The sequence below is a fragment of the Danio rerio genome, chromosome 12 (assembly GCF_049306965.1).
Source record: "Danio rerio strain Tuebingen ecotype United States chromosome 12, GRCz12tu, whole genome shotgun sequence".
NCBI lineage: Eukaryota > Metazoa > Chordata > Actinopteri > Cypriniformes > Danionidae > Danio > Danio rerio.
In genome coordinates this window covers 30,165,439-30,189,000 of record NC_133187.1, presented here as the reverse complement: position 1 = coordinate 30,189,000, position 23,562 = coordinate 30,165,439, and the positions used below count along the sequence as shown (strand labels likewise).

At 34.2% G+C, this 23,562-nt stretch overlaps 2 protein-coding genes across 3 annotated transcripts in view; one reads left to right on the top strand and one right to left on the bottom strand.

Annotated features, from left to right (window-relative positions):
* Positions 1 to 6,066, top strand: part of ogfod3 (2-oxoglutarate and iron dependent oxygenase domain containing 3) — a 40,419-nt gene extending 34,353 nt beyond the window's left edge. The window contains 1 exon segment of the mRNA NM_001130772.2: positions 3,412 to 6,066. Coding sequence (NP_001124244.2) covers positions 3,412 to 3,548 — 137 coding nt within the window. The 3' untranslated portion in view covers positions 3,549 to 6,066.
* On the bottom strand, positions 2,531 to 16,875 carry LOC110440145 (urotensin-2 receptor). 2 transcript variants are annotated; one of them, XM_073918543.1, is made up of 3 exons: positions 14,752 to 16,875; positions 14,583 to 14,675; positions 2,531 to 3,588 (listed from the first exon to the last, which is right to left on the bottom strand). In XM_073918543.1, exons 1-2 carry the CDS (start codon positions 15,683 to 15,685, stop codon positions 14,629 to 14,631), a joined length of 981 nt encoding a protein of 326 aa, XP_073774644.1. In that variant the 5' UTR covers positions 15,686 to 16,875; the 3' UTR covers positions 2,531 to 3,588; positions 14,583 to 14,628. The 2 variants fall into 2 exon arrangements, with proteins under 2 accessions (XP_073774644.1, XP_021336025.1); XM_021480350.3 differs by having other exon boundaries at positions 14,583 to 16,554.
* Between the last annotated feature and the right edge of the window lie 6,687 nt (positions 16,876 to 23,562).

Genomic DNA, 23,562 nt, shown 5'->3' with positions numbered 1-23,562 from the left:
TTTTTCGCGAGCGGGTTTGCGACAGGGGTGGGGCAGAGGATCAGCGATGCTGGCTCAGCATCGTGTTGTATATTGGCCATCGGCAATGGACAATGACATCGTCTATCGGCTCAACCCTACTGTCTATACAAGGTCCCAGGGTTGACAGTGCATGTCAAAGCACAAACCAAGCATGAAGACAAAGGAATTGTCTGTAGACCTGTAGACCGATCGAAAGAGAAGGGCCTTAGTTAGGGAGGCGATCAATAACCTGATGGTTACTTTGTCTAAACTCCAGCATTCTTCTGTGGAGAGAGGACAATTTTACAGAAGGACAATCATCTGTGCAGCAATCCACCAAGCTAGCCTGTATGGTAGAGTGGCCAGAGGGAAGCCACTCCCCACCTGGAATTTGCCAAAAGGCATTTGAAGGACTCTCAGACCATCAGAAATAAAATTCTCTGGTCTGATGAGACTGAAACTGAACTCTTTGAAGTGAATGCCAGGCGGTTATGTTTTTCAGCAGCAGGAACTGGAAGACTAGTTAGGATAGAGGGAAAGATGAATGCAGCAATGTACAGAGACATCCTGATTTAAAAAAAAACTGCTTCAGAGTGCTTTTGACCTCAGACTGGGGCGACAGGTTATCTTCCAGCAGGACAATGAGCCAAAGCCCACCGCCAACATATCGATAAAGTGGCTTCACAACAAATGTCCTTGAGTGGTCCAGTCAGAGCCCAGATCTTAATCTTATTAAACAACTCTGGAGAGATCTGAAAATGGCTGTAAACCGTCACTTCCCATCCACCCTGATAGAGCTTAAGAGGTACTGCAAAAAGGAATGGGCTAAAATTCTCAAAGACAGATGTGTCTAGCTTGTGGCATTATATTCAAAAAGGCTTGAGGCTGTAATTGCTGCCAAAGGTGCATAAACAAACTATTGAGCAAAAGGCTGTGAATACTGATGTACATGTGATTTTTCTGTTTTTTTTATTTTTAATAAATGTGCAATGATTTAAAAAAAATCTATTTTCACATTGTCATGATGGGGCAATGTGTGTAGAATTCTGAGGAAATGAATGAATTTAATCTATTTTGGAAAAAGGCTGTAACACAAAAAAATGGAAAAATTAAGCACTATGAATACTTTCTGGATGCACTGTATGGATTATTATTTGGATATATGCTGTTATTGTCACCATCTTCAAATGCTTCATCTTATTTTGGTCACACTTTTCAATAAGGTTTCGTTAGTTAATGTTAGTTTGATTTACTAACATAAACGAATTATGAAAAAAATACTTGCACAGCATTTATTAATCACAGTTAAACATTACTTATTACATAATTAAAACACAAATTTTTGCTTGTTAACATTATAATGCACCGTGAGGTAACATGGACTATCAATGAACAACTGCATCATCCTTAACTAATGTTAACTAACATGGTATATTTATTGGGGTCCAATTTCATTGCATGTAAAAGTGTATGTGACAGGTTTTTCATCATCATTTTCACCATCATATTAGTTAGTGTTACTCTTATGTTAAAATATTTCTCAATAGATATACTATAAATATGATTTCATTTCTTTAGATTACAACTTGGTCACTTTATTTTGTTGGTCCATTATTGTCTGTTATGGTCTAATATTAGGCAGTCTACTAATAGTCAAAAGGACCATCAAAATAAAGTGTTACCTAAAACTTTTTTTTTTTTTTGTTTTAATAATAATAATAATTAAAATAATAATAGTTAAAATGCAGATTAAAAATAGCTTGTTGGCTTTGTTTTTACATTTGCACATGCCTTGCATGTATTTATAATAGCTTTTTAATATAGACCATTTCACTGTGGTCATGAACATTTCCTGCATGTTGTCAAACTATTTCGAAACTGTAAGAAACAATTCAATCATAACTTAACGTTAAAACAGCTGCTATTACATTATTTAGCAACATGTTTACCCTTTCAGATTCTAGGATTTAATGGAAATTAAAAATGTCAAACAGGATATATGTTAGGACCCTTGTTATTGTTTGCGTCCCTCAAAATGGTCAATAGGTCTAATTACATTATATAGTGACTTTAAACATTTCACTTAACGGCCAGATTTAAAGAGTGGACTTAAATCAGTGTTGAGACTAATTATGTAGATTTATAACACATTTATGTAATGCCAGCCTATGGTCTTCATTGCCTGTGATCAACTGCTTTGACATTAAAAACAGTTATATAACCACCAAAAGTAGGTTTAACAGACTTCAGTTTTGAATTACAGAAAAATAAAAAATAAAAAAATCATATGGGGTTTAACTAAATTCTGTATTACGGTGTTCTGCGAACCATGTATATATATTTTATTTTTCTCAACTTAAGTATCTCTTAGCTGCTTGTCTGCTTAATAATTTGTTTGAACGAGGACCATAATAAATGAATGGGCAATTGTAATATCATCAAGTGGATTTAATTCATTGTTTTTTTTTTTAACCAAACAAATATGCAAGAGAAAGGATTTTGGTTTCTTGTACAACTGGAGATCTTAAAAATGTGTAATGTAATTTATTATCTTAAGCCTTGAAAAGTAGTGGATTTTTGCTTTTAGTACATAGGTTTGTATGTTATCCCCCATGATGCTGTTTTTATAAACAACAAACTGAGAAAAGTCATTTGCTCATCTATGACTGCAAATGTTGTTTTGTGCATTACAAAGTCATCATTTGTTCAAACTCGACTCATGAATGTTTTTCTCCATTTTAACATGTATTGCATTCTTTCTTCCAGCTTGTTTTATCACAGAATTTCAGCTGCTTGCCTAACACTTTGGAATTGCTCCATCTTGCATTATGTATATTCCTCCAGCAGTGCAGTCCGACATTTAGCATTTATTCATAGAATTTAACACATGCATTTCAACTTTTAAAAATTTCTTTTTTAAAACATGAACGTTTCATGAGATTCAGTACACCTTTCATGGTCAGGAATGGTCTACAAAGGTCAGTAGCAGGCAGACGTAATGGAGGGAATTTACATACATAAAGTTCCGCCAATTTTTTCCTTCCGTTTTAAGTCTTATAATGAATTCAGCAGTCCACCCAGGCTATATTAGAATCATTTAGCAATTATCTCAGCATCCACTTGTATTTATAGATGCTTTGAAGCCACTTTCTATCAGCATTATATTTACGGTGTACTGTCATTATGAGACACAACAGCAATTGTCAATAACAAACATTTAAATTCAGCTTTAAAAAAAGCTTTTACAAAAGGTATTAAAAACAGAAGAAGAAAAAAGTATCTTCAGAGTTCAAAACATCATTGATTGACTCTAGGCTGACTTCAGCATACGCCATATGCAATTTTTCAGCACATCACTTCACCCCTTCTCTCGTTTCTCTCGCTCAGCACCTCTTCTTTTATCTGCTGCAGGTCGGGTCTCCTTCTTCTCATCCGGTTCTGAGAACCTCCATCATGTGGAGAAGGTTGCTTGGGGCACACGATATGCCATCACGGTGTCCTTCACATGTGACCCTGATTTTGCCATTGATAACCCCTCATTGCCGTAGGATCCTCCTGGTTTAAAGGGACGGATGAGTGACAGAAACCCTGGGGCAAACACAGAGAAAAATGATGAAACACCACTTCCATCTGTCAGGTTTACAGCATTAAAAAACCCTCTTATTTTCCTTTTAGAAAAATGTTTAGGTTTTTCTGTGCTCAAAAGGGTTTTGTCTCCCTTTATGCTTTTAATTTAAGAGGAGTTTTGTATTTTCAGGAGATTTACTTGAATTGCTGTCATTTGAAGCCAAGCATCTTCTGGGTTTGATTTTGGCTTCAGAAGGTGCTTCTTTACTATTAAGTCTTCTCTTTCCTGGTTGTGCTGCACGCTTTAAAGTCGTTTATATTATTATAGTTAAATCACTGTCTAGACAGGCAACACAAGTGGGATGATGGAACCGGTGTATGTAATGAAAACAAGGAGCTGGAGACCCGCTTGTCAAATATCTCCACTCGTGTCATCACCTAAAAAATGTTCTTTGTAGAATTGCTTTCCAAAGCCTTGCTCATGCTACTAATGACAGTTCAATGAATCCGATTCACAAAGAATTTTTATTCCTTCAGCCATGTCTCTTTACTTGAGTGGATGTTTTGAAAGAAAATACCTTTTTGATATCTTTGACATGAGTGTTAGGGTATTCTTCGAGAAAACAAGTTTACTTGATGTCTTTATTCTAATATCCCTTCAGTTTGCCAAGTACAAAAAGTTCATATAGCATACATGATGATCTGTTGTTAACACATTCCCTATTGTACTGTGTTAGCTTTAATTACTCTGGCATTTTATGTGGTGAAAGTCAAGTTCAGCCAGTCTCAACATGTTTTTGACAGCTTGTTTTGAGATGTAACTGCTAATTGGCTTCTTTTTACACATTTAAGGCCCAAAATTAAACGCCTCACCTTTGAAGTGAGGTTCAAAACACACTGTTTTTGCTTTTCTCATTTAAAGCATTTGCAACTAGAGATGTAATAGTACATACATTTTTGCTTTAGTATGTATACTTAACAAATACAGTCTTATTTTAAACAATGCATTTGCTGAACTTATTTTTAAAACTATTTTTGTTTTGTTGAATCTATATGAAATATATCCCATTATTGATATTTTAGGCTATTGATTTGTATACTGTATTACATTCATTAAGGTATATAACACAGTTCCTGTCTCATCTTTTGGATTATGTCCATTTTATTAGGAAATTCATATAGTAAATTCTGTTTTGACTCTTGTCTTATGTGCATTCTCAGTTAAAATGCAAGTAAACGCAGTAATTCCCATTTCTTCATTAATAATTCTAACTCAAAATAAACTAAGAAACAGCTCACATGTCATGTAACAGCTCTATTGGTTCATCTGAGCATCTGTCTAAATATGCACTGTTAGCTAGTGGTGTAAGGGATCACAAATCTCACAGTTCGGATCACATTGTGGTTTTTAGTCACGGATTGGACTATTTTTCGGATCAGCCAAAAAGGGGAGGAGACAAATGTAATTTGCTTTCCATTTATTACAAAAACCGTACTAAAAGAAACGTTTACTTTCACCAAGCAGAACTTAGAACCTGTGCTTTTATTAAAAATAAAATGAAGAACTTATCAGCTGAATAAAAATAAACTGCCAAATATTCATTAATTTGAAAAATTCCCTATTACTTCTACTGTTGGTGATGACGCTACATTATAATTTGTACAACCCGCATTTATTTTTAGTCTTATTTTCAATAAATGATTCAGTTATTCACTCATAAAACTTCATGTTTTATCGCTAGATGTGTCATTTTTGAAGTGTTATTCAGTGGCATATTTTTGATGGCTGGTTGTCCCCATCTATTGGTTAAATAGTTTAATTGCTGCCTACAACTTGATTCTTTACCACAAACATCAGTGGTTTTATCTAAACTATAAACTTTTGAACTTTTGTTATTTGACTGTTTGAAACTTCATAATGAACTCAAAAGACTAAAGACTCTCTTTCTTGATTTTTGCGTTTTCAGATCTAAATGCAGCGATTCAAAGGATTAATAAACATACATTATGCAAATCACCATTATTCACCATTTATGTTGCTTGGGTGTTGAGATTCCGATCTTTTAATGATTATTCGTGCAGCTTACACGGAATGCATTAATGCAGGGTAAACAAGTAGTGATAGAAAACACCTAAGAAACCCACCACATCTTAAATATCCTACCAAAGCTTCCATCATTTTTATAGTTTACAGGAAAGCCTAAATGCTTTCATACATGCATTTTGAATGATGCTAAAGGCGATATTTCTGCGATCCTTACAAATTTAGGATTCTAAAATATGAAAATATGAAAAATGTATTCATATGCGGGTCACTTATGTTCTGAACCATGGGTTGTGATCTATACGATCAAACGTGATCCTCTACACCTCTAATGTTAGTGAATATATTCATTATGCTTCTTTTAAATGTTGGTATAGTCTTATTCAAGGTTTTTTGTTTAGTTTTTATTTAATATGTTGTATTTTATTGTTAATTGTCACTTTGTTGTGTTGGATATTATTAATAGATATCTTATTAGATAATAATTATCTAATAATATTCATTCATTGATTTTCTTATCGGCTTAATCCCTTTATTAATCCGGGGTCGCCACAGCGGAATGAACTGCCAACTCATCTAGCACGTTTTTATGCAGCGAATGCCCTTCCAGCCGCAACCCATCTCTGGGAAATATCTAATAATATAGTATTATTATTATCTAAAATTATGTAAGATTGTGTTTAGTTTAATGCATTAGTTTAGCTTGGATATTTTAAAAGAATTATCAAATAAAATAATTAATTATAATTTTGTTAGATCCCACAATTTGTGATTAACCGCTGTTTAAAAAAAAAAAAAATTTTTTAATTTAGTTTTTACCCAGCGCTGACCTGAAAATGAACTAAACCTTGACATAAAAACAGAAGTACATACCACTATTGTTTTGTGTACTAGTATATCTTTGTATATATAATCTGTCAAAATATTCCCAATAGTGTACTTTCAGATGTGTGGTGAATTTAAGATAAGATAAATTAGCATGTGCAGCCTTAGTCCAGTTCTGAATGCGCTTATACATTTAATGCCTGTTATTAAAACGCATGCATCAGCTTTATATTAATATGAAGAGGGAGTCTCTTTGGACTCTTGTTTTTCTGAGGCTGCTCATGTGATGATTCATGAGTTTTGGCTAATGCTTAATTTACTGGTTCTGTTGCATCACCACTAGCTTAATTGGCTTCTTTTGGTCTGCAATATTCCTTTATTTAGTTCCAAATTCATTCATGCTCTACATACTATAAGGCATTGACAAGTTTGCTACAACTCTTGCTAAATGAATCATTTCAGCTTTATGCAAAACAAGCCGGTTTTGCCAACAGCAATCTCAGGACAGATCCCCTCAGTGACTAGGCTGAACTGTTGATTTGTTGCCACTATACAATAGAGTGAAATCCAATACGTCCATGTCTTGTGGAGTTGATTATTTGTCTGTGATGGGCTGCCTTTGCTTGAGATGATTGGGTTAGATATGATTGCTGCGTGTCATGCATAAATGTGTTTATTTTGAAACACTTGGAGAATGTGTATTATCTGTATGCATATCAGTCAAATGTACGAGGTGGGTAAGATTTTTTGTAATATTTGTATCATTTAAGCTCCCCAAGGCTGCATTTGTTTATACAGTAAAACTGCAATAAAGTCATTTCAATATAAACAAGCAGTTTCCTATGAATATGTTTCAAATGTTATTTAATATTGGGTAAAGCAAAGCAGAATTAAAGGTGAAGTATGCAAGTTTGACACCCAGTGGTTGAACAAGGTATTACACCCCTGGTTCAAAACACACACAAGAGCAGGTTGCCGGATTGACAACACCAGCAAAGGCAGGTTTAAATCGTGTTCCAAATAATAGCAAGGCCATGTGATAGAAGGCATATTTTCCTTATTAAAATGAATTTTTGTCCTAACCAACACATATCTTGCAGCTGAACAACAGAAAATTGACAGTGATCAACTTAGGTACTCCTCATATGTTGTATTCACTAATAAATGTTAACAATGAGAGTTTTTAATGCCATTTTACATGGTGTTTATTGCCATACAACTGAAAGCAGCAGAAGATAGTTTAACTCAGATTTAAAAAAAAAAAACAGTTTGAACTTGAACTTTAGTACTGTGAATCAGTGCAAGTCAACACATATCAGTGATTCAGTGTGTACATTTATTAATGTTAAAGAGGTTTAATATGTATCAATTGGATTAAAATCCTTACCATTTCATTGGAGTGCAGTAAGTGCACTATTCTGTGCTTCTGATTGGCTGTATTAAAATTTATGTTGTGTAGGGTCTGGTGCAAACAGATAAATTGCTTATCACTGTAAATCGCAGCATAGAGTGTGTTGCTAGGACACAGAGATACAATGTGACCTGCTCACCTAATGTTTACGTTTGTATCTGCGTAAACTGTATCTATTGAATCTGCGTTTTATTTCAGAGGCTGCTACTGTCCACTGGAAGTTGCATTTTCAGTTATGGCTGAATGAATCACACCAAGACAACTCAGGGTGCTGAAATATAATTGGCTAAACTGGCATTAGGCGTGTTAAATGACCAAAACAAAGACAGAAGTTCAAGCACGTAAATCACATTTTTAAAGCAGAATACCTGACTACAGCAATGTTTTCCAGATAAACAAGAACGTCCACTTGGCATGTTTCTTAAATATCTGCAAATATATTATGGTATTTTTATGCTTTAGAAGAGTCAAAAACGTACATACTGCACCTTTACCTTTTATTACTTCTGTCTTCAGTGTTATACGATCCTGGATTTATGCTCAAGATATATTTCTTATAAATTTAGAAAACAGTTGTGCTGCTTCGTACATTTGTACAATCTGTAACATATAACTTTTTAAAAGTATTTTAATTGTTTTTTTCATCAAGGTCAATTTAAATACGTTAGAAGTGATTGTAAACAATGTACAAAATATTTTATCTCAAATAAATGCTGTTGTTTTACAAATTTATGTGTATTCCAGAGTCCAGAAAATTCAAATATGAATCAGTAAATAAAATCAGCCCTGTTAATAATGATATTAATATGAAATAATTACCATTATTTATTAGGGCACCAATAGTGATTGATCACAATATAGCAGCAAATCAGCATATTATAATGCTGATTTATAATGCTGAATTATAATGTAATCACTAGGGCCAGAAGGAATCTGCAGACTTTTTTGCTATTTTTTTTTTTTTTTTTTTTTTTTAGTAAAAATCTGTGTATTTATGCGGAATGATTTTGGGAATATCATAACTAAAACCTTAATATATGACAACAATATTACCTTTTCAACTTTTATTTGATGTTTACGATGCAAATCCAATTAGATCCACTTATTTGGTAAACAAAGCAAGTCTCTCATATAATATATCTACTAAAAGACAGAAAATATTGCTTAACAAACTTGTAAATGCATCTTATGAATATTTTCATATTAGTCAATAATATTACTAAAATGAATTTTCAAAAACTTAATAAATATATATGTACAAAAGTAAATAAACGGAATCAATGTTTGGCTAAAAATCTGTGGAATTCTGTTGCGCGTAGTTTTCATGGGCCTAGTAATGGCACACAAAATTTAGCTTTGCTTTACAGGAATAATCATACAGTACATTTCAAATGTATTAAAAAATTATAAAAACAGTGTAAAGCTAAATAATTTGCAATACTACAATTGAAATGTTATTTGCCTGGTCAGATAAATGCAGCTTTGTTGTACGACACTTTCCTTTGACCTGTATCGAGTAGTTTTCAGTATTATTTGAATTAGAGCTGTGTGATATTGAAAAAATCTAACATTGCATTATTTTTATTATGTGATGAATATTGAGATATGAATACAATTTAACTAAACTATTTGGAAAGAATTTATCATCTTAGATTGATCGGGATGATTCTGTAGGGGAGTGCATATGCATAAAATACAGAAACGACCTACAAGCAACAACAAATTCAATAAAGAAAAATATACTAATTAAAATAACAGCATTTAATTGTTTTCCGAGGAGTTAAACTGTATTTAGGTATGCAGTAGTTAAATTTAAGACTACTGTAAAGCATAGGTCTCAAACTCAACTCCTAGAGGGCTGCAACTCAGCACAGTTTTGCTCCAACCCTCATCAAACACTGCTAATCTAACTAAACAAGTTGTTAAAGACTGTTAGAGACTATTAAGTTGGAGGTGGTTGGAGCTAAGGTATGCAGAGCTGTGGCCCTCCAGGAATTGAGTTTTAGACCACTGCTGTGAAATTGATGAACAATTAAATTCGGTATAATTTCTTAGGCCTGAATGCTTTTAAATCCCTCACACTGTCATAGGCCTTGACACTTTTATTATTATTATTATAAACTTTATTATGCAATTATAATCCAGATTCAATATTGCATATACTCGCGACATGACTGTTGTGAATGATCACATTGCGACAATGAAACAATATTTTAGGCAGCCCTAATACGAGTTGAAAGTAAAAAAAAAAAAAACTATTTAGTTCGTATAACTATACTTTTAAAAAATTATAGAAGCAAAAACCAGTGTCAATGATCAATTACAGCAAACTTCCAATCTATAAATAGACATTTTGGCTCTGAGCGGAAGTATTTGCATAAGACTAGGAGCCTCTTACAGTATGTACTAATTTGTAAAGCACTAGTTCTCTTTTAACTGATATTGTAATCCTTCTAAAGCCTTTAAGATCTTTCTTAATCTCATTACATTCTTACATGTGTTATATAGCCCTGGAGCTTAAAATTTCCCTGGCTATTGGCAGCTGCTTCAACATGAACACATTTTTTGTCAAACTGGAAAGTAAATGCACAGCTGATAAGCATGGCATTTGGAAAAGAGTGTTTGCCAGTGGGTGTTGTGGTTCTCAAGCTCAGATGTAGCTAATTAAATTATATGACAAAACAAACCATGGACACAAGTGAGCATGTAGTTCAACCACAGTTTCGAGAGAAAGTTTGGATGGATGACTACAGTAACCCAAGCTTCCCTCTGGCGATGAAGCATTCCACTCCGTTTACACTTGAATCATACAATTTCCTCCACGCAAAGCCCAACAATAACATGTAGAGCGAGACTGTGATTGATTTAATTTCTCAGAAAGACTGATAAGTTTGAACGAAAATGTGAACAGTTTGACTGGCGCCTTCACTCTGCGGTTGTGCAATTTGTTTTTAAAGAGGGCTTTTGTTTAATACGAGTGCTATTTCTACTGTGTCATTAAGTAAAGTGATACACTCTCCACACCAGGCTCAATTCTTCCAATTTTGAGCCAATCTTTCCATGATAAATGATGCTTTTGCCTGTGTGAGGTTTGGCACTTGGAGAGATGCTTAAGAAATCCCATAACCATTTCTGACCCTGGTCTGAGAGTCAAGCAAACTCTTGAGTTTCGATGACTTCATGAACACGTCAAAGCCCCAGTTGTACGGCTTCTGTTCTTTTGTCTCCAGAGCAATGGAGCCAGCAAGAATCATTTTTATCCTTCCACATCCGTGGTTCTGCCAGTGTTAGATGGAGTGAGAGAATGCATGCTATTTTTCTTCCACTATACACTATTGTATGACCGCCGAGCCTGTACTGACATTGAGAACCGAAATAGAACACAGCAGGAATTTGTTATTTAGCAACGGGTTTGTTGTATAGTCATCTCGCTGTTACACACCTACTATGCTATTGCGTAAATGACTAAATATGAATACCACAGATCGTTAGAATGAACTTTGTGGTCATATTTGTGGCGGGTTTCTATTTTGTGCTAAGGATATTGAGCGTCATCCAATACTGTAGCCACCTGCTACTCTTTCTGTATTCGCATTTCCAAGACTCATTGACTGAGCGTAATGCATTAGTGCCTGAGGAACAGAGTTCAAATGCATGAATATGCAAAGACCAGTTTAGCCCTGAGCGGCAAATGCCACCATATGGATTATGTGATGGGAAAGCAATATTTCATTATTATTGGTATCTGTAGATGATGTTTTGGGCCAAATGTCTGGTGATGCACATCAAGATTCTTTTCTTTTTGGCTCATAGCTGAATGGACTACTGATGAGTGTGCATAGTATTAGTTCACTAATTGGGCTGCACAATATTGGAAATTGAATAATCAATATGCATTTGTTGTTTACTTTGCTTTATATCTTTTCTAGATTAAATAGCAAAAAAAAAAAAAAATATTAGACCAAGTAACAATATCGGGTAACACTATAACTACACACTATAAATCATTAATTAAGCATTAGCAAATAGCGAATTCATTATCTGTTAAGCCTTAACATTAATAGATGTTAGTAAGCTGTTTACAACTGCAGATACAAATGCTCTATGAAAATACAGTCATTAAGCACATTATATGTGCGCTTCTATGTCAAGAATACTTTGTAGTTTTTTCATTACTAAATTAAGTATTGCATATAATTTACAAACCAGTTATTTGAGAGATGTTGCAGATTTTTAAAGATTATTAAGAGTGCATAAGTTAATTATTAATAAACTATTCAAATTAACATGTGTATATGTTATTGGTCAGGCATATATTAATAGTTAATTTGTATATTAACAAATGCTTTATTAACTCTGTTTCATCCTGTTTTGTGACTTAAAGTGAGGGCTATTAATGCTTTATAAACCTATTATAGAAGATCATTAAAGGCTGGATTATATTCTGAACAGGAAAAAAAAAAGAAAATAAACAACTTTATGAATTTCTATTCATTTGAAGAGACACAAATGAAACTGTGTCAAATGAAAAATAAATCTTTGCAGTATTAACTAAAGTAAAATTTCAGTGCGGTTTAAATATCACCAAATACATTAAATGTTGTATCATAATATGTTGTTAAATTATTATGTTGTTTTATCCAATTTTATGTTCCATTTTAATATTCCTGTTATTCAGCAATGTTTAAATCTTACAGTCATTTGACTTTTTTTTTGTAGATAAGATTGCAAAGATTATTGTTCGTTTGAATTATTAAGCACATTTTTAATGTGCTTATGTCAAGAATAGAGCATTTGTATCTGCAGTTATAAACTGCTTACTAACGTCTATTATTGTGGAGTTAATGCTTAACAAATAATGAATTCACTATTTGCTAATGCTTAATAGATGATTCATAGTGTGTAGTTATTATAGTGTTATTAAAAATTATTTTATTTTTAACGTCAGTAAAAAATAAAGAGTTTTTTTCTTAAAACAAGTAAAAATAATCTTGTTTTTGTTTTGAAATGTAGACATCTGAACTAGAAACAGGATAAAAAAATCTAAGTGAGAAAACCTTTGTTTTGCTTCATATAAATACAGTAAATACAATTCTGTAGCTCCTGGTCAACTATGATAAAGATACAAAATTGTATAACTTGCGATGTGACTTGCAGATTCACAAATTGCAATATTGAAACGATGTATTGTGCAGCCCTAGTAGACCATTTGTTTTCTACTGTAAACTATGGATTTGCAATCTGGAATCTAACTGAGTTGATGTCCTTGTGAGAAATGAATGTGTCAGTGTGTATTATTATGATATGGAGCCCATGGTGGATTTAAATATAGGTTCATTAAAGCATAATTTTTCAGCATTGTAGAGTTTTTTTTGACATTTTATTTGAATGCATATGTACAGTATAATGTAGTGTTTCTGTGATAACACAGTGTTTTGACGTTCAGACATGGAAATATGTGGGAAAGTTTCTCTTGGCACAACAAACTTTAATAATTGTTATGATTACACGCTTTTTCATCTTGACTTAATGTTGCAATGTTTTTTTTTATGTTATTACATTTTCTACTCTGATTATCCCTGTGGACTGGATAAATATATACATGGCTTTGTGTTGTAATTGTGCTTCTGTTATTAAATTTACAAATGTTTCACATTAGAATGCTAAAGGTCCTGCATGTTGATGAGAATTGTTAGCGAAACTGTCGTTTTTATCATTATTATTTCATTGTGTGTAGTTGGTGCAAACACAAAATGATCTCATCCTATAGATCTTCAAAAAACAAAACAAAAATGTATATAAATACATTAATAAAACACTATGCATGCCAGGGCAGTTGGGAATGTCAATTGGTATAAAAAAAAAAAAAAAAAAAAAAACACTGGCTTGCATGTGTATTCGATCCTGCAGTCCACCAGTGATGTTTTGGTTAGGAAGTACTTACTTATGTCTGTGCATTAGTATGACAACACATTTTATTAATGACAGAGTCTTGCATTATGAGAACCCATTACAAAACTGCACTTGCACTTTAAAACCCTTTTTAGGCTCCAAAATGTTGTAGTCTTGTATGTAAATGTCCAAAAAATAATAATAATTATAAAATTTAAAAAAAAAAACATCAACAGTTGTACATTTTCTGTTTCCATAAACCATCAAAGTCAATTGAAGGACATGGCCTTTTGGTGCTTTTATTTTGTGAATGGAGAAAATGTGTGCTTTTACAGATCTAACTAAAGAAGTCAAATGTGAAGTTTTCGACATTGCCTATTATCGGATTTCTGTCATGTCATACAAACTGTTGCCTTGTTCAACCTTCAAGAATGGCAACTGCTATAAAAGTCATGTTTTGTGATAACATAGCAAACCTCCTCGTTTCCTTCATAACCAAATGAGCTTTTTATATAGCCTTCAAAAATATTTGATGTAATGTTTTGTGTGATAAGCATGGTTTTTAACAACAATAAAACACTGGTTTATAGATAAGAGCCCAGTAACCACCAATTAGCCATCATTTTGTTACACTGTAAAACTGTAGTTATACGAATATTAATCACTAGTCTCTCACTTTCCTGGGTTTATTCCTGCTTTTATCCAGGGGCTACCAGATCAGAGTGAACCGCCAATTTCTCTGGTAATTTTCTTTAAGAAGATGTTTTTATAGTTGTGAATCTTTCGTGTATGACAATTACCGTATAGGGTAAGTAGTTCACCTAAACGAAACCCCAATCTTACCTTCGCAGAACGGGTTAAGCTTTCCAATCTCTTCACTGCATCACCTTTAACTGCGCCATGGCAAGCGTCTCAGAGTTGAACTCAAACTGATTACTGGATGACGCAGACTTTCCCCAAGAGTACAAACTCGGTGGGCGCTGTTTAAACGATGACGTGTAGCGGTAAAAACTCTTGTGGCGGTTTTTAAGATACTCCCGATAATTCTTAGTGAGGAGCGTGTACAGAAACGGGTTGATGCAGCTGTTGCTGTAGGTCAGACTCGCCACAAGGTAATTGATGCTCGTGTGTGTGTGTGAGGCGAGACTGAAGGGCTTGTGGTACAGAGGCACAAGTTGCCATATCCAAAAGGGCAAAAAGCACGCCCAAAACACAAGCACGATGGTGAAAATCATTATCAAAACTTTCTGTTTCGGCGAGCGCTTGCTGCCTTTAACAGCTGGTGTCTTTTGGGACTCAAGGTACGTCCTGGCCAGTCTGGTGTACAAGTAACCAATGACAAGCCCTGGCGCCATTATGCTCGTGCAGAACAGGACAGTCAGGTACAATTTATACGCCTGAGGTGCCCAGGTGGGCGCGCACATCCTCTTCACCCCTCCGTCTGCTGTTGTTTTAGTAGTCTGATTAACCATAATCATCATGGGCAGAGTTAAAACGAGGGACAAAATCCAGACGCCCCACGCCATGGCTTTTCGGTAGCTTTTGGAGCGTTTAACAGTATCCAGCGGTTTAGTCACTGCCAGGTAGCGCTCCATGCACATCACCGTCAGAGTAAAGATACTCGCGTGCATAGTTAATAGGTCCAGGCTCAACAGTATCCTGCAGCCCACGTCCCCGAAGTACCAGTCCTTTAGAAAGTACGTACAAACCACGAAAGGGATCGTGGAGAGGTAAAGGAGATCCGCGAGCGCCAGGTTGATGATGGATATGTACATGGAAGTGGCGAAGCGGATGGAGTGGCACATGACTACCAGCGTGTAGACGTTTCCCGACACTCCAACGATGTAAACCACCGACAGCAGCGTCCCGAAAGTCGATGTGATCACGAGCTCGTCCACCGAACCAGAGTTGCTGCGGGACGGACCGCTAGACTTGTTGTAATTCATTGCGCTCGCGGTGAATGTGGAGCTCTGCGCGGTAACTTTGTGCCAGGTGCGCGAGACCCCACACACTGTGTTTGGACACTTGACAAATGTGTCTGAGCGCTCTCGCCCGCCGGTGTCCGCAGCTCCTGACGTCAAACTGATGCTCTGCACCTGCCTTTATCACACTATCGAAGAAAGTTTAGAGACAACGTGAATTTGTTTAGCTAGTCTTGTACTGTCTTTTTACTAGTTTGTAGCTTTAATCAAACATTTAATGATTCAGGTAAAAAAAAAAATATATACGAAGCAGATATTTTGAAAATGAATGAAAACGCTTAACCAATTTTGTTAGATGTTATTCAAGTACGTTGCATTATATGACGCATTTTATGAGCTACTTTACGCACAGACGTATTTTGAAACGACTCCGAGAAATAGGTTATTTGGACATATTTTTCTCCTCTGCATCAGCGTGTGGCAAATGACATTAGCAGTTTATCATCACGCTGTGTCTGACCTTGGTTTATTCCTACATCTGCAATACTCTCAAAAACCTGTCCTGTGGCTGGAGATATATAGGGAGCCTGTACACTAGACACTGGCTAATAAAATAAAATATTTAAGAGAAAATTAACATATTTTATTTATTCATTTGCAGAAACACTAAAATACGGTTGCTGTGTGCTGTATTAATAAGAGTATGTCTTTTAATAGACTAGGGAGTTTTTTTTTTTTTTTAATTCTCTTATTTTGTCCTGATAATACAGGCCGTATTGTACATCAAGTTCAAATTGAATGACTAGTCACATGTGGAGAGTCTTAAAGGTAATCATTCCAAAACTGTACATTAAAGGCTTAATAAAGTGACTTTTACATCCATATAATCTTTTCATTCCAAAAAAAGAAAAAAGGTTCTTCAAAATGGAATAGGTCCTTTAGATTTTGAAGCGCTCTTGAAAATAATTATTGTCACTGAAGGTGCTTTAGAAAACTGAAAAGCCTTTTGATACCTTTTAAAGTTGCTGTATGTAAGTTTTTGACTCTTCTAAAGCATAAAAATACCATAATATGTTTGCAGATAATTAAGAAATGTGCAAAGTGAACATACTTGTTTATCTGAAAAACAATGCTGAAGTCAGATATTTTGCAACCTCCTGTGACAGTAGCAGACCCCAAAATTGGATGCAGATTCAGAGTTCCACATGAGGTTAATAATTATAAATGATATAAATATTATGAGCGTAAACATTAGGTGAGTAGGTTACATTTTAACCACGCTGAGATACGCAGTGATGCGCAATTTGGCTGTTTGCACCAAACGAAAGATGACAGCAATTTAAATACAGCCATTCAGAATCAAAGAATATACACTGACTCATGAAAGTATGGTAAGGTTTATAATTTATTTAATACATATTAACCCTCTTTAATATTATTATATTATATTAATAATTTAATATATTATATTATAAATGTACACACTGAATCACTCATGCGTTTTGTTCTAAAGTACAGTTTTAAACAGTTATTTTATTTTCAAGATTTGAGGTAAACTGTCTGCTGCTGCTTTCAGTATATGGCAATAAATTTAATGTAAAATGGCATTTAAACTCACATTGTTAGCATTTAACACCGAATAAAGCACATGAGGTTTACTTGAGGTGATCATTGTTGATTTTCTGTTGTTCAGCTGTGACAAATAGAATCTTCTTCTTAAATATATATTAATTTGAGGTCTTGGTTTGGACAAAAACTAATTAATTATAGTAAAAATATTCCTTCTATCGGGTGTCGTTTCTTTACAATATGGTTTAAATCACTTGCTGCTGTCCTCAATCTGGCAACCTGCGCTTGCATTTGTTTTGATTCAGGAATGCCTAGTTCAACCACTCGGTGTCAAACTTACATACTGCACTTTTAAGAATTAAGGTTCTAGAAGTTTTTTTCTTTTTTTTCTCTCTTTTATTGGTTTATTTTATTGATTTATTTATAATTTTTTTGAGGTAATGTTTAGTTCTTCAAAAGATCTTTCAATGTATTTTCATAGAGCAAGGGCATTTTCCACTATAAAGCATGTATTGGGCAATGGAAAGATTTATTTGATGTTGAAAGTTTGACGCAAATATATAAATTTTATATATATTCATAAATTATAAATTATATATTCATTTACTGTACATGTTCCAGAAAGTTTCAACACCCTGATATAGCCTACTCACAATTAAGTTTTCAATTTTTTATTATTAGAAGGTACAAAGAAGTTAGAAATGCCTTTGTGTTGAGGTACAGACTCTATAAATCGGGCTACATGAGACTATAGTTTGTATAGTTTCTTTAAATGACACACTGAAATACAGAAATGAATGGCTCTTTCAGCATTTACTTGAGGCTGTATAAACATTCTTTCATGTGTCAACAGAAGAAAGGCTCCTGGGAGCACAGTTAAACCTTACATCCCTTTGACTTTCCCAGGAAAAACGTTCCGAGCCCTTCACATAAGAAAAATCATTCTGTAGGCTTTCATAGACACCCTAGGAAGTTGAGAATGGTCTTGTTTTTTCTTTTTCTTTTTAGGTTTTATGACAAGTTGTTCACACATTGGTAACAAAACAGCAGTCAATGTATAAACCCTAATTGATCATATTGCACCTTTAAGTAATCCAAATCCTCCATTACAAATCAGTCGTAATTTTGTTACCTTAATTTTACTGTAATTTAAAACTTTTAGAAACCTCTAAACCTATAAAACAGTTATAAGTGCATTTACTGTTATGTGAAATCAATTACTCATTTACTTTATAGAGACAATGTTAATATCCATTTATGTCATATTTAGCCTCTGTGAGGCACTGCAGTTATTTCCCCAGTGGTTTGGAGATGTTTTTGTGCTATGGTTAAGCATGGATTTATATCTTGCCAGTCCCCATATTTTGATATGGCAGTGTACAACTTTTGTCAATACATGTTGTTTTTGATGTGGTCTGTGAATACATTTCACATTTACTTTTATAAAGCAGTCCTATATTGCAAAACATCTCAAGAGGCTCTAAAGTAAATTCCAAAGTTAGTGATTTTTCTGTGAAAGCACCACGTCGTCTGCAATATAATGTGCTTTTTATTTGTGAAAGAAGCCATCAATGATCTAAGTACACCCTTACACTGGAATAAAAAGCAGCGCCACATGAAGCAAAGAATGTTGTTATATACAGTAAGTACACCGTGTGCATGAAGTTGAGAGTTCTTTGGGTTTCCGAGACCGAGAGCACATGATTGGCGGGGCGGAACTGTAGCATAACAGTGGGAGCTGAATACTAATCATGCTTTAGTAAAGCTACTGAAGAGGAACTCTTTCAGTGGGCAAATTCTGCTACATGAGGCACAGGGGGTTGTTTGTGTGTTTACGTGCTTTGCAAAGTTCGACACTTCCTGTAACCGTTTGTGGTGTTTTGATTAGTTGCATGACAGAAGACATTTTCCTCTCTCCTGCTGTGAAAAACATTGTTTTCAGGTGCGTTAATGGGGAGCTGTCCGTGGTGCTGTTCTGGATAGTGAGCAGCTTTTGATGAAGTCGGCATGAAATTGAAGTTGCGATAGTCTTTTGTTTCCTACTGTGATGTACATCTGAGTGAAACGGCTTCTTGAACATGAAAAAAATGTAGGGCGGGACATCATTTATTTTATTAACTTTGGGAAAATGGATTGTTATCATTTGCTGGTTCCTGTAGCAAAAGTTCCATTGATTTTGGAATGGATTTTGAAAACCATTAAAGAAAAATCTGTGGGGTTTTTAATCAATGTAAATTATGCTTAACAGCTCAATTCATGATGAAAAATAAATTATGTTGTACAGAAATTCTCACTGTTAATTAAAAAAAATTACCGAACTATAACAGTTTAATCACAGCAAATTAGCTTGTGGCGAATGTCTAGAAGTAAACGCTTTAAGTTGGTGGAATTGATTTGTTTTAGCAATATTTTTGGAATTTTTAAAGTCATCTGTGGGAGTTATTAATGTGATTTGTGAATTCATGGTGAAAACTTCATTTCCCATGTTGCTGTTCAGAACAATCCACCAATCAGACAATCGCAGTGAGTCAGACCAAAATAAGCACTGATTTATAAATGCAGTGAATAACAAAATCAATTTGACTGGTTGTTACATGTAATCAACTACTTTTCAATTTTTTAAATAATAATACTTAAAAAAAAAACTGTTAATTTATTTTTTTATATATTTTTACAAAGTAAAAAAATATATATAATTGTCACTAGAAATCAGTTTCCTTTTATAAATACAAGTATAATTTCCTCTTATAATAATTTTTACAGCAAAACGAATAAAAACTCAATTTACTATAAAAAGATGTTTCGACAAATGTGGCACTGTGGAATAATTTAAATTGTTACGTCAATAAAAGATAAACAAATGCTTCATATTTGTTTATTTGTGTTTGTGTCTTGTTTAAACCTGTATTATTTATAGTAGTAATAATAGTAGTACCCATCAGATATTTTATTATAGCCTCAAGAATCTGCCCATTTTGCTGTCAAAATACATTGTAGCTCTTTTTGTAAATCGTGGCTTTAAACCCAAATGAGCTGCTTTTCCCCGCCCATCGTTCCCCCGTGCATGCCTGCTTCTCATGTGTTATGTCAGATAAAGAGTCAGTGACCGAGACAAACTCAGTTGAAGCTCAAATACAGCTCTTTAGTCAAAATACAAATTTAGTTTATTTAATGTATTTGCAGTGAAGTTTATTCAAGCCTTTCTGATAGGATGAGTCTCACAAAAATGCCGTTTGCAGCACACACACACACACACACACTTAAACTAGATATACGCATTTACATCATATGGCCGTGGTGATTATTGCGGTTAAGAGATACATAGCGATTTTACCATCTTTATTGTTTTAAACATTTTAAAGTTATAAAACCTTAAAAAAAACTTATGAAACCTTTAAAAACAGTGTTGTAACAAATATTTTATTCCCAGTTTATTTGCAAAAAAAAATTCTGTGGACGTGTACACGTTATTATAGAAACATGGCACCTGTCAATCAATTTGGTGGGCGAGGAAACTTGCACTCTTACATCACGTTGTGGTGGGCCTCAAAATCACATTTGTATCCTATTTTACCATCAGGAAATGTAAAAAAAAAAAGTAAATAAAGAGAATTGTTGTGTTTCTATCACCCCAATATGACAGTGGACACACTATACATACAGACAGTTCTGTCCACACAGTTTACAAAAGTTGATTTTCATCAGAGGTGCTCTTTAAAATGGCTTTTTCAGAAATGGCTCTGTTATAAAAGGTTCTGGACCCCTAATTTACATTATAGTTTACTTTATAGTTTTATGGTTTTTATAGTACATTCTAATTATTTCCATTAGGTTCAAACAAAAGCTTTTTTTGGAATTTCTGTGACAAATTAATATTAAAAGAAATTGCTGTAATTGAATTCTGTTGCTGTGATCTAATGTGAGTGACAGGTTGAACTGCTCTTGCGCCAGTCAATGTCATCATACAAGACAAGAAAGAGGGAGGTTATTTTGATAAAAGGTTACGAGGGCTCGTGACTTTTTTAAAAATAATGATACGTGCTGGTACATAATTTATAAACACTGTCAAAGTTCATGAAAAAAAAAAAACAAGAATTGACAGTTTTGATTTCAGTCTTGCTTGAACTTGTCAGAGCAGACTGAGATAGAGTTTGCATTTATTGAATATGATCAAGACCACAGAAAGCATTAGAGGGCTTTGTTAAGCTCTGTCAAGTTCACATGTGCACTTCTTTTGCTGCTTATTTCGATTCTAGAACTGGCAGTTCTTCTCTGTAAACTACATGCACCTTTGAGACTTATGTAAGCTTGTACTGTCATGTCTAAGGATACTCAAGGCTGAGTGAAATAGGACCGCAGTGTGTATATTGCAAGCCACAGTGTCTGCTCTTCATGCTGTGTAGCCGGCGCTGATCAAATCAAACAACTGGGATCATCTGCAACTGGAAGTCAACTTTTCCCTCTCCATCCGCACAAATGAACACTTTCCTGTTGGCCGAAACACTGTGGCAAGCCATTTTATCATTTGATCTATAAAACATACTAGTATCTATTTTCAAGCCACTTGTTTTTTAAATGCCAGTGTCCATTAAACATAGGGCTGCACCAATTGGGGAAACTTTCATATTGTGATCATTGAGGTAAATATTGTGATATGATAAACATCGTATCATGCTCTTGAGGTGGAATTATATTAGGTAGTATGCGTAAGTTTAAGTGTGGGTTAAGGTGTAAGGGATGGAGCAACAGTGTAAATATTCATTAAGGTATTTAATCATAAAAATCTTTCAAGCATAAGTACAATGTAAAAACATATATTTGCACAAATCCATTGTAACAATTTTTAAGTACATATTAGTTAAGGCCACCTAATATTGTCACAGAAGAAAACTAGAACCAGAGATGTAAGTAATAATAAAAAGTTTGTTGAAAGAGGACGGCAGGGATGGATATGAAGGACCAGATGTATCGGAGGGACCATAGGAGTATTGGAAGCCAGGCACACAGAGAGCTGGGATCGGGGATTGATGCCAACCAGAGGAGGGACCAGGAGAAACCACACTAGAAAGTAAAGACACAGACACTGGAGATCATAGGGAATTGAGAGAGATAAATAAACTTGGAAATCGCTTTAGACACTGACTGTAAGGAGAGTGTAGTCCTTCTTTATAACAATGAGGTTGGACACTGAGTAAGAGACAGTGAGGGGCTTTACAGTGCAGGAGTGATGATTGGGAATGATGCACTGGTGTATAGCTGATTAATAGTCATGTGACAGTAATGGTGGTGATTGTGGTGATTGGGAGTGGAGAGAACCTGACCTGGCTGTGACAAATATAAAGTGGGAGCAAAAATGTTTAAAAAAAAAAAAAAAAAAAAAACATTCACAAACATATTTTGTCAGTAGTACAGCTGAACAAATTAAATAGTATAAATGGAAATATACTTATTCGCATTCAATTCTTATGTCATAAACAACTAATATTCATATCAATATGAATAACCTTGATGAATGATATTTTGCCAGGTGCATCATGCATCTATATTTTCATAGGAAACTTTTTATGCATTTCATTATTTTCTAAAATTGTCTGATATTGTGGTTTGACACATGTAATCTGATGTTGTATGGAAGTTTTGTCACACCACCTTAGGCATGGAACAATAACTGTTTTCAAGTTATACCAAGGATTGAAAAAGTCAAGTTTTTAAAACCAAAATTTTTTTTTAATACCGTTCCTAAGGAATGTGTAAGATTATTTTTTTTAATTTATATTTTTAAAATCTCCAGCAGAAAAGATATCAAAGATGCTGTTTTAAATAGTAAAGAATCTGTTTTTGAAACAAATGAAGACAGCAGAAGTCAATAATTCATTTGAATTATTTATCCTGACATGTTTACTGCTCCAAAAAATGTTAAATGTTTCTCAAAATAAAATATTTTGTGTTCAAAGGGGAAAATTTTATTTATTTTTTTTCCAGACCTTTAAACAGAACATATTTTAGAGCAGTAATCACAATGTGAAATCATGATATTTTTATCAAAGGTTATCATACTGTCAGAATCAGGTCCATGCCGACGCTATTTTTGACGTATTTTTGTGAATACGGAGTGTTCAAATTTATTCCAGTTGATTAATTTTACTCTCAATTTAAATGACGGAAATCTTTAAAAGAGGAAATATCAAAACACCTTTAATATTAAATCTACTTAAAAACCTGAGGGAGCAAGTGCCTCAGTTTGAATAGGCAGGACATCAATGGGGAATGGGAATCTGTCATCACAGTGCAGTCTGTAAATTTGAGACATGGGAGTCTGGATCCCATTGATC